The sequence below is a fragment of the Macadamia integrifolia genome, chromosome 8 (assembly GCF_013358625.1).
Source record: "Macadamia integrifolia cultivar HAES 741 chromosome 8, SCU_Mint_v3, whole genome shotgun sequence".
NCBI classification, from domain to species: domain Eukaryota; kingdom Viridiplantae; phylum Streptophyta; class Magnoliopsida; order Proteales; family Proteaceae; genus Macadamia; species Macadamia integrifolia.
This window is the reverse complement of record NC_056564.1, coordinates 19,937,653-19,948,074: the sequence shown is the minus strand read 5'-3', so window position 1 is coordinate 19,948,074 and position 10,422 is coordinate 19,937,653. Positions and strand designations below refer to the sequence as shown.

General features: G+C 39.8%; 1 protein-coding gene across 1 annotated transcript; it reads left to right on the top strand.

Annotated features, from left to right (window-relative positions):
* The first annotated feature begins 1,840 nt into the window (after nucleotides 1–1,840).
* Nucleotides 1,841–5,354, top strand: LOC122087394 (U-box domain-containing protein 12-like). Its single transcript, XM_042656507.1, has 3 exons — nucleotides 1,841–2,718; nucleotides 3,142–4,070; nucleotides 5,060–5,354. The coding sequence occupies exons 1-2, from the start codon at nucleotides 2,156–2,158 to the stop codon at nucleotides 4,061–4,063; spliced, it is 1,485 nt and encodes a 494-aa protein (XP_042512441.1). The 5' UTR covers nucleotides 1,841–2,155; the 3' UTR covers nucleotides 4,064–4,070; nucleotides 5,060–5,354.
* Nucleotides 5,355–10,422: the final 5,068 nt, after the last annotated feature.

The window sequence follows — 10,422 nt, the reverse complement described above, 5'->3', positions numbered from 1 at the left end:
ATATTTGTTCAACCAAACAACAAATAGTAATTTTTTCACAACAAAATTCCATTTACTTCTTACTAGAGCAGGAGTAAAATGATGAAAAAAAAAAAAAGATAAAAAAATATGCCTTATTTTTTGAAACATATTGCAAAATGGGATTAGAAAAATATCGAAATCGAAATGGTTAAATCAACGTGGAATCCACGGAGGCTGGTCCTAATTTCCACCAATCATTCATCAGGAAAATTGAATTCTCCAAAGCATGCGTTTTATGTTAAAAGGGTTAGAATTCAAGATTCTTGATCCAATTTGCAATAAATAAATAAATATCTTGAGCTAATGATCTATAGAGATTTCTTATTCTCATTTTACAAGTGTAGCAACTGATTCTTATTGATCTGAATTAGGATCACATCGGAATCCATGGAGGGCGATTCTATTCCAACTTCTAAAATCAAACATGATGTTAGATTATTCACTAACTGCCAAGGCTAGGATATACTTTTCCTTAAAAGAAACAATCTAGTATATTAATGCACTTAATAACAAAACAGATGCATGAGGCTTTTGTCATTTAATAATATATTCATAAAATAAGGAAAAATATTCCTACTAGTCCTACACAGGCAACATCAGACTGAATGGGCATGAAAAGACCATTATGCCCTTCTCTCATTGTGCATTGAAGATACTCCCTTACACTTCCTCAGTGACTTCACTCGTTGATATTCTCTTTACCAGATCGACAAGATTTTTCTATCCATAAAATAGGTAAAGGATAAAGAATACTACTTAGATGCATAGATCCCACACTAACACAGGCCAAGAAACATTTATTGTGGCATTTAACATGAAATACACTTTTCTCCCAATAACAATAAATAAATAAAGGCAATTTTTCTTCACATTGAGGGGTATTATGGACTTTACACTGTAAGGGCCAGAGCATCCTCCAGGATCCCACGGGCCGGCCACTCCGGCATGTTATAGTTTTGCTTTCAGAAAATTCGTTAGGATCTCCCCCATATCGTCATAATTTCTTGACGTTTTTACCCACTTCCATTTATATATGACGCTCTCGCTCTTCAACAAATGACACGTGGCAAACCAGGAAATTGGCCATATCTTTTCATGGTACGGTCATCGATGACAGAGAGATAGACTCGTCACTCGGTGTTCTCCCTCCGAATAATATCAACGACCACCGTCATCTTCAAGACATTGGCAATCAACGTAATTTATCACAAAACATTGCCTAAATATAGACAAGGTACAATACTTGTAGTGTAGTTCCCAAGTTAACCATTTATTTTCTCAAAATTTTGTCCAATTGTCCAAAATCAAGTTTCGATTTGCTAAATAATTAAGATTACCGTCAGAGACTCGTACTCTCGTACACGCTCCCCCACACTATCACATGTCTCTCAACCCCAAGCGTCCCTTATTTTAATTACTTAATTAATTATCGTAATTCACAATTAAAACCTTCTAATTCCATAACTTTACGCTTGTTGGGTTATAGATGGGCCCCACGTTTGCTCACATGGTTCAGATAATCCGGATACCGACATCTGGTCCGGTCCGGTCCGGTCCGGTCCAGTCCTATTTTAAACCATTCTGATCATGCTTCATGCATCGATCTTTGTATAAATAGGTCTCAATCTTCTAAAGGGTTGAATGACGCGTGTCTCGTAATATGGGCCACCACTGACATGATAGTACACCCTAGATTAAAAGTGGACCCCGGCTTGATTACTGTTGAACGGACGGTAAAGATCGTACATGTTGATCCTAGAGAGAGAAAGCGAATTTTATATGAGCTGGAGGACACAGGGAGCAGGAAAGTTTAGTGGGAGCGAGCAGTACACAGTACACAGTACACAACTCTCCAAGCAAAGCAAAGTAGTAGCGAACCAGAGCAGAGCAGAAATGGCTTCTTTAAGAAACTCTTCTTCGTTTCCCTCGCTCTTCTAATTCTCTTTCTCCTCGTGCATTTCCTCTCCATCACTCGTTAGGCACACTATAAATAGAATCTCTTTAGAAAACACCGACAAATCTTCCTCTCTCTCTCTCTCTCTCTCTCTCTCATTCTCCCTTCTTCTTTTCTCTCTTAGGCTCACTCAGCAATGTAGGTTATCTCCGATTACTCCGCCTCTAAACTGGTCGGAAAATGGCGCAGATTCACCGGAATGATGTCGGATCTTTGGTTTTCGACCGTTCCGGAGGAGGAAATTTCAGGTTATGGTCTGCATTTTCCGGTGCTGCATTTCGCAGGAAACTCTTAGATTCAATGCTGTGTGGTGTTCCTCGGCACCACTACGATGACGACGCTGGTGTTGTTGAATCACCAGTTGAGAAGCCGAATCAGAAGGAAAGGCAGAATAGATCGGATTCGAAGAGGAATGGTGGATCGGAGAGTTTGTCGGAGCTTATGAACTTGACTGAAGCGTCGGAGACGGGAGTGTATGAAACGGAAGTGGAGAGAAGGAGGAAAATTGAGGCTTTTGAGGAGCTTCAAAGAGTTGTCAAGAAACTGCAGTTGGAAGAGGGATCAGTGCAGATGGAGGCAGCTATGGATGTTAGGAGGCTTGCGAAGGAAGATTCCGAGGCGAGGTCGACTCTCGCCATGCTCGGAGCGATTCCTCCTCTTGTGGAAATGCTTAATTCTAATGATCAAGATTTTCAGATCGCCTCGCTCTATGCTCTTCTCAACCTAGGGATCGGAAATGATACGTAAGTTGATTGTTGTTGTTTCATAAATTTTGCAGCTTCGACTTTCTTCCGTCATTTGTGTATACTTGAATTATTGTTTTCCGAGATCTGTTTTTGGCTTCTTCTTTTTTGTGTTTTTCAACTCTGTTCTGAATCCCATACAAAAATAACTACTGTGATAGCGATGCGTTTCTTATGCTCCTTTTCTCCCCAATGAATTTGCATTTTAGTTCTTCTAACAGTTCCGGCATTAGCGCCATTTCTGCGACTTGTTCAATGCTTAAGTTCTTATCTTCTGTTAAACAGGTTTTACTCATTTTTTTTAATCCCGGATTCGCTTTCTAGTTGTACTTTTTAATTCTTTTTACTGCTATTGGGTTGAAAACCGTTTGTCCCTTTTCACTTGTTTGTGACTTCTTCTTCTTCTTCTCTCCGTTCTTCCAGAAACAAAGCAGCTATTGTCAAAGCCGGTGCTGTTCACAAGATGCTTAAGCTCATTGAATGTCCTGACGAGTCTCCAAACTTGCCCGTGTCAGAAGCCATAGTTGCAAATTTCCTGGGCTTGAGTGCTCTCGACTCTAATAAACCGATCATTGGTTCATCTGGCGCGATTCCGTTCTTGGTAAAAACCCTCCAGAACGTGCACAGGAATAGCAGCGCCCAAGCAAGGCAAGATTCGCTCCGAGCTCTATATAACCTTTCCATCTCCAATTTAAACATTAGCCAAATTGTGGAAACGGACTTCGTCCCTTACCTCCTGAGCATGGTTGACGACATGGAAATGAGTGAAAGAATTCTTTCAATCCTCAGCAATATAGTTTCCACTCCGGAAGGAAGGAAAGCAATTAGCACTTCACGAGATGCATTTCCGATTCTGATCGACGTTTTGAGTTGGACGGATTCACCAGGTTGCCAGGAAAAAGCATCCTACATTCTAATGGTGATGGCACACAAGGCTTACAGAGATCGACAGGCCATGATCGAGGCGGGAATTGGGTCGTCTCTGCTGGAATTGACACTTCTAGGTAGCACATTAGCACAGAAGAGGGCTTCCAGGATACTGGAGTGTCTCAGAGTAGATAAAGGGAAGCAGGTTTCAGGAGTTTATGGTGGGATTCGTGGTGCGGTAGTGTCAGCGCCTATTTGTGGATCATCGTCGAATGGGGAGTCAAAAGAAGGCTTGACGGAAGAAGATGATGAAATGATGAGCGAGGAGAAGAAGGCAGTGAAGCAATTGGTCCAGCAGAGCTTACAGAACAACATGAGAAGAATCGTTAAGAGGGCAAACTTGCCTCAAGATTTTGTTCCTTCCGATCACTTCAAGACTCTCACTTCTACCTCAACTTCCAAGAGCTTACCATTTTGAGGATCTGGTATAGTCTTTATTCTTCTTGTGGGCGAAATTAATTTTCTAATATTACTTGTTATTTTCTTTCAAATTTGTCTTTTTAATCGTATCAGAAATTTGAAGCCCAAATTTTGGTTTCGTGGTTCAGTTAAAGTATGTTTTGGTGTCCCAGATAGAAAATTCTTCTAGTTTTGTCGTCACTTTGGGTCTTTTGATGTGGTTATACAGAAAATACGGGCAATCTATATGCATTTGGATTATCCTTTGGAGTTTGGACAACAGGACAGGGAGATCTGCCAAATTTTCAGTCAAGAATGACTCCCAAAACGATGAAAATTTTCTTAGGCATTACCCGTTACCTACAAAAATAAAATAAAAATCTGAGCATGGACTTGGAGCAGGGCTGCTTCGGTCCTAGAGTTCAATAGTGAAGAGTCATTTTCGTCCCTTTGGCGGAAATTCCTTTTTTTTTTTTAATGTATTTTTCTCTGCCTAGATATGTTGGTAGGAGTGTCGGTCATTGTTTCTGCGTGGAAATGGCCTTTATTGCTTTTCTTCTGGGAATATTTTCTTGACTTTGTGTTTTTCCTTCTACTGGTTCTGAGGAGTTCATGCGGAATCTTTGGATATTTTTGCAGTTGGGATTTGGGATTTGGGATTTGGGATTTGAGAGTAGAATTTCTTAGTAAATGCGGAATTAATTACTCCCCCCGGCTCCTCTGGTTCCCTTTTCCAATGTTTTATTACTTGGTGTTGCTTGCTGTCACCAAATCGAAGAAAACTTTCTTTTGACTGCCTTTTGTTTTATTCCCAAGACTATTTTAATGTTTGGATGTTACCCAAACCACCTCCTATTTATTGATCACAGTATTTTATTGCCATTGAAAGAAAAAAATGTAAAAAAAGTGAGATCACATTTTCTTTTTCACTGACTTTGGTTAGAAGATTTTTCCTTTGATTAATGCTCTGCCATCTGGGTAATGCACTCAACTTTTCTTGCTTACATTGTTGCAGGAAGGTTGAAGGGATTTAGCATCCAATGGAAGGAAAAGAAGAAGAAGTTGGGACTATATCTTTGTTCATATCATGTGTGATTTCCGTCCCCTCAGGGCCTCAGGTATATAAATAATATAATGTTCATTTGTCGGGTATAGTTACTAGTTAGTCACGATAGTTTTTCCTGCATTATTGCATTTCTTTTGGTTCAATGTAAAGTTCATATATTCTGTAGTGATCTCATTTTCCCGTGAGCAATTTTTGATTAGTTCTATATGTGTGGGCCGTAGCCTAATATAATGTTGTTTTACTAGTCTGCCTTCATTTATGAGAGATCATCAAATTGAAATGGGTTTAGAATTTAACAAGAGGGCTCGTAGTTTTTTGGTGCAAAAATCTGAGAGCCGATCAAGTTCTCTTACGAGAACCATCCTTGTACGATCCTGATACATAGACATGGAATAAGAACTGGTCCGAAAAGTGTTTACTAATGTACGAGTGAGGGTTCTCTTCTTTCAAATCTAACTCCATTGGCTTCTCTTCTCCTAAGAGACCCCAACAGTTATCAGTTGTAACCATGGCACCCAAGTTAAATGTATGACAATCCCTGTTGCTTTTGAATATGAATCTCTGATATTTTTCCCCGATGAAGGTGAACAGATACGATGAGGGCTTTGTGAAGCAATGATAAGGAGCAAGGATTTTTGTGGAAGTGGAAGTGGAAGTGTTCAAGAAGCTGGAGAAAGGGGAAAGGGAGGGTCAGGCTTGACTTCTTCTTGTTTGGATAAGTACAGGGAGTTTCAGCCTTGTGTAGCTCATGTTTCGTTGGTCTATGAAGATTATTAGAGAGCCCAACAGAAGGGGTGAAGTGTAGAAACACTTACATGTTACCAAATACCTTTTTACCCAGCAGAATCATTCTACTAAGGGTTTAAAATTTCGTCCAAGTCCAGCTATGTATGGTCGCCATTTAATGCAAAATGATCATTTTATCCTTGGGGTTAATTTGATACCTAAACGGTTAAACAAACCTTCCTAAATAAAGTCAAAACCATTAGAATGACTTTATTTAGTTATTTTAAATATGTGTGTAAAATTTCGTCTAAAATCTGGTGTTGGGAATGAATGAAAAATCATAAGGAAGAAACTCAAGCAAATAAATACATGACACAAGAAATTTAATATGGTTAGATTGTCTTTATCTCTCTGAGAAAATGTGAGATTTTTCATTAAACCTGAAAATTTTTTTACGCCACCCTCCATTTCACAAAGTGATTTTTCATTTGCTTGTATAGATTTTTCAGTAATTTTTTTTTTTTATTTTTAATACCACTCTTCACTTCACAAAGTGACCTCTCATTTGCTTGTACCTAAGGTATTTCATACCAAGAAAAATCACACAATTACAATTCTACCCTTGTAGATGTAATGCACCTTAAACATTATCTAATTACAAATGCATCATTACAAAATACAAAAAACAAGACATACCTAACCCCAACATTTGACATTTGATATCATTTAATGCAAAATGTCTATTTAAGCCTCTTACATAGTTTTTTTTTTTTTTTTTTCCTTTGAATTGGTGAACCCTTTGCGGATAACAACTTGTGAGAATATGTGTTATTTTCAGATTCCTCCCCAGAATGGTGTCATGGGGTACATCTCCCAAGAAAAAAAAGGTAACAGTCAATGACCAGCACATAAGCATTATGAACCTGAACTTGATCCAAAATCAGACAAATGAGGCCAAATCATGGATTTAGGTTGGGAAATTCATAAATCTTCAAGCACGCTGGACCCTGTCGCAAAGTTGGAGATTTTGATAAAAGAAAGGTAAGGTTTAAGTTTCTCTTCACCATGGATGAAGAGAGATTTCCTATCTTTATTGTGGTTGGATACTTTGATGGGACTTCAAGTGTTGTGTTGTACTTTGTACATTAAGAAGGTGGGTAAAGAGGTTTGTACTAAGTCCGACAAAACATTGGGCATGGGTTTCCCTTCACTTGATACGAAGATAAAATAATCATTGGGCATGGGTTTCTCACGCTGCTGGCATGGGGAGTCTCTCGCACCACGCCAATCGTGGTTAGGGATCAAAGGATCGGTATTAGATCTCATTATGATGAATCCGTTAAGAATAGGGGTAAAAGGGTGAAAAGAGTTAGCCTCTCAATTGAAAACCATCCCTTTGGGGTGCATGTTTGAGTGCTCCTAATTGTCAGATGTGTGTTGGTGATCAACGTGTCTAGAGAGGATCCGAGTCGATAGGGAGCCCACATGACATATGAAGAGAGAATTTCGACGTTACACTTACAATTCATTATGTGAGAGTAGGGGTGTCAATTGGACAGTTTGGTTTGGTTTCGGTTGGATTGAATAAGTTTCGATCTAAGAATGAGGGTGACCAAAACCAATCTGTTAAGGAACTTTGGTTTTCAATCAGTTTGGTTTTGGTTTATTTCAGTTTTTCAATATCGGGTTAATCCTGATTTAGATCGATTTATTATTGGGCTTGAACCATAATGAATCTTACATTCATAACTTATAGTGACAAGATTTGACGAAAAAAACACTTTAAAGTTATGATTAAATCATGGTTTATTATTGAAGGGAAAAATAACTAATATTGAAACTAATGGATAACAAATTACTAAGAAGATAACTAATATTGAAATAAAAAAATGATTCCTATTATCCAATCATTCATTTAACTATCTAACTAGTTTTCTAAAGTGAACAAAAAAAGCAATGGAAGCATTATTACAATTTACTTATAAATTTCTCTATTCATAACCTAATATTCAATGGTTTGTAATAATTCCTCTTACAATAAATTTTTTTTTTCACTCATATTGTAAAAAGTGGATGGTCAATTCACCAATTTATAATCTCATAATCATTTATTTTTTTATTGGTTTCATTCGGTTTGATTATTAGTCGGTTCGGTTTGGATCGATTTTCAACCGGTCCCAACATACCTCAGTCCAAAACCAATCCAATAAGGATCGGTTTGGTTCTTTTTGGGTTTTTTCGGTCTATTTCGATCGATTTTATCGGTTCGGGCTAGGTTTTGACACCCCAATGTAAGAGGGCATAGGAAGGAATCATTTAACTAACAAAAATTTTCTTCACCGATGACTAAACGTGGGGATGATCCAGATGTGAACCCCTCCACTCCCCCCCCCCCCCCCCCTCACCACCCCCCCCCCCCTTTTCTCTCCCTCATCTTGCAACTCTGAATTAGTTCAAGGAATTGGTAGGGTGTTTCTATTGCTAGAGAACAGGGTCAGGATGGTTAAGGTTTAAGGTTTCTTGTTGCAAGTTGCAACTCAGCTGGGCCCTTAATGAGTTGTCATGTTCATATTCCATCCCTTTTACTGCCTTACAGAAAGGAGATCAACAAAGTGGGCGTCACCTCTCTCTCTCTCTCTCTCTCTCTCTCTCTCTCTTTCTTCTTTCTTGTTGCTTTCATGAACTTCTTTTCCTCATGGATTACGGAGAACGTGGGGGGTGGGGCTTTGGCTGATGCCAAATAAAGTGCTGCAAAAATAGGTCTCCTTCATTTTGGTCTTTGTAAGAGTTGGTTTGATGTGATGATCATGAGTTGGGTTTGTGGTTCTCTGAAAACTACCAAAAGTTATAAGGTGGGGTCTAAAGTCTTTACCCTTGATTGCCTTTTCCTATGATGTGACCTTTTAATCTCTCAAGCTTAGCTGTATTAGATTCTTCAAGGGTCATAACCACAACATACTAATTAGCAAACAATCACATATCTATGAAGAGATTAGGGAGATTTAACAAAAATTATGGTGGGGTCTTCTTTTTCTTTATTTCTTTCTCAAACTAGGTCTAGTTTGCCACCTACCGTTTTTTATGAGTTGGGTTTGTGGTTTGCAAATACCCCTATGAGATTCTATTTCGGCACATGCGATTGCGTGCAATAGAAATATTCTTTTCTTTCCCATTTTACAAGAAAAATTCGTTTAATTAGATAAGACCTTGACGAGATTAAGAACATTTTAAATATTTCGTACTAAGGAAAGTAATTACATTAAGGGAAAAGGACAGGTATGCTAGCGTAGTACCTAGGAATTAGGAATGCTAGCGGCATTTTGACCGTGGATTTGATCAACATGAATTGAACCGTTGGATGGAGAGAAGATAAACAAATTTTCAATGCACGGTTGCAACACCTTTACTCTCTCTCTCTCTCTCTCTCCTCACCGTAAAAAATCATTCATTCACCGGATCCAGCCGGAGAAAGCAAAGTAGTTAGCACCGCCGCTGTTGATGGACCACAGCCGCTGCCGCTGCCTCAGCCGCAGCCACAGCCACTGCCGCAGCCGCTGCCGCTATCGAGGTAGAAGAAAGCTCAGAGGGAGGGGGAGAGAGAGAGGAACAACAAAAACCAGAAAAAAAAAAAAAAAAAAAAAGAAGAAGAAGAAGAAGAAGAGAACTGAGCTCAACCTGGGCCTGTTCGGTGCTAAAACTCACACCGAACGCTGCCGCTGCCGACTTGTTTGGTACTTTTTCTCTCTCTCTTTCGCTTCTCTCACCAAAGGGCCAAAGGAACGGGGATCTGCCACAGTCGCAACCGCTGCCGAGGTCGAAGAAAGCTCAGAGGGAGGGGGAGAGAGAGAGGAACCGCAGTCGCTGCCGCTAGGGGTGTCAACCGGTCTGGCCGGTCCGACTTCGGTCGGGCTTCATCGGGTTTGAAGACTTTCAAAGGCTACACTATGTCCGCCCATTTAACTAATCAGGCTTAGTTATTGAGGGCATGGTACACTTTATATTCGGTCGGTCGGCCTCGGGCTATAATCGGGTTACCTTAATCGGGCTTTAGTCGGGCCTTAACCGGGCTACGGACATGTTTAATGTTAAACGGGCTTTAACCGATTTTTAAACGGGCCCTCTTTAAAATGTGCTATTATATTCCGGCCCACTTATGCAAGTCCAAAAAAATGACAATAAATCAATAAATGATACAAAATATAACCATTATTTAAAATGTGAACATGTCTTTACTTTTTAGTTTTTATTCTTTAATTTGGGGGGTAAAATAGGTATTCTACAATCATTAAAGGGTCAGGCCAAGTCGGTGCACAATAGCCTGGTCTCAGTCGGGAGTTATTCGGTCGGTCTCGGTCGGGCACCCGACGGTTCAAGTAGCAAAATCGAGACCGACCATTTATAAACGGGCCGGGCTCAAGCCCGACACGTTTAATAAACGGTCCGGGCCGGTCCGGTCTATAAACGGTCGGTCTAGATCGGTTTAGTCGGGTCGGGCCACGAATTGACACCCCTAGTTGCTGTTGTCGCTGTCGAGGTCGAAGAAAGCTCAAAGGGAGGGGGAGAGAGAGAGGAACATAAAAAACCAG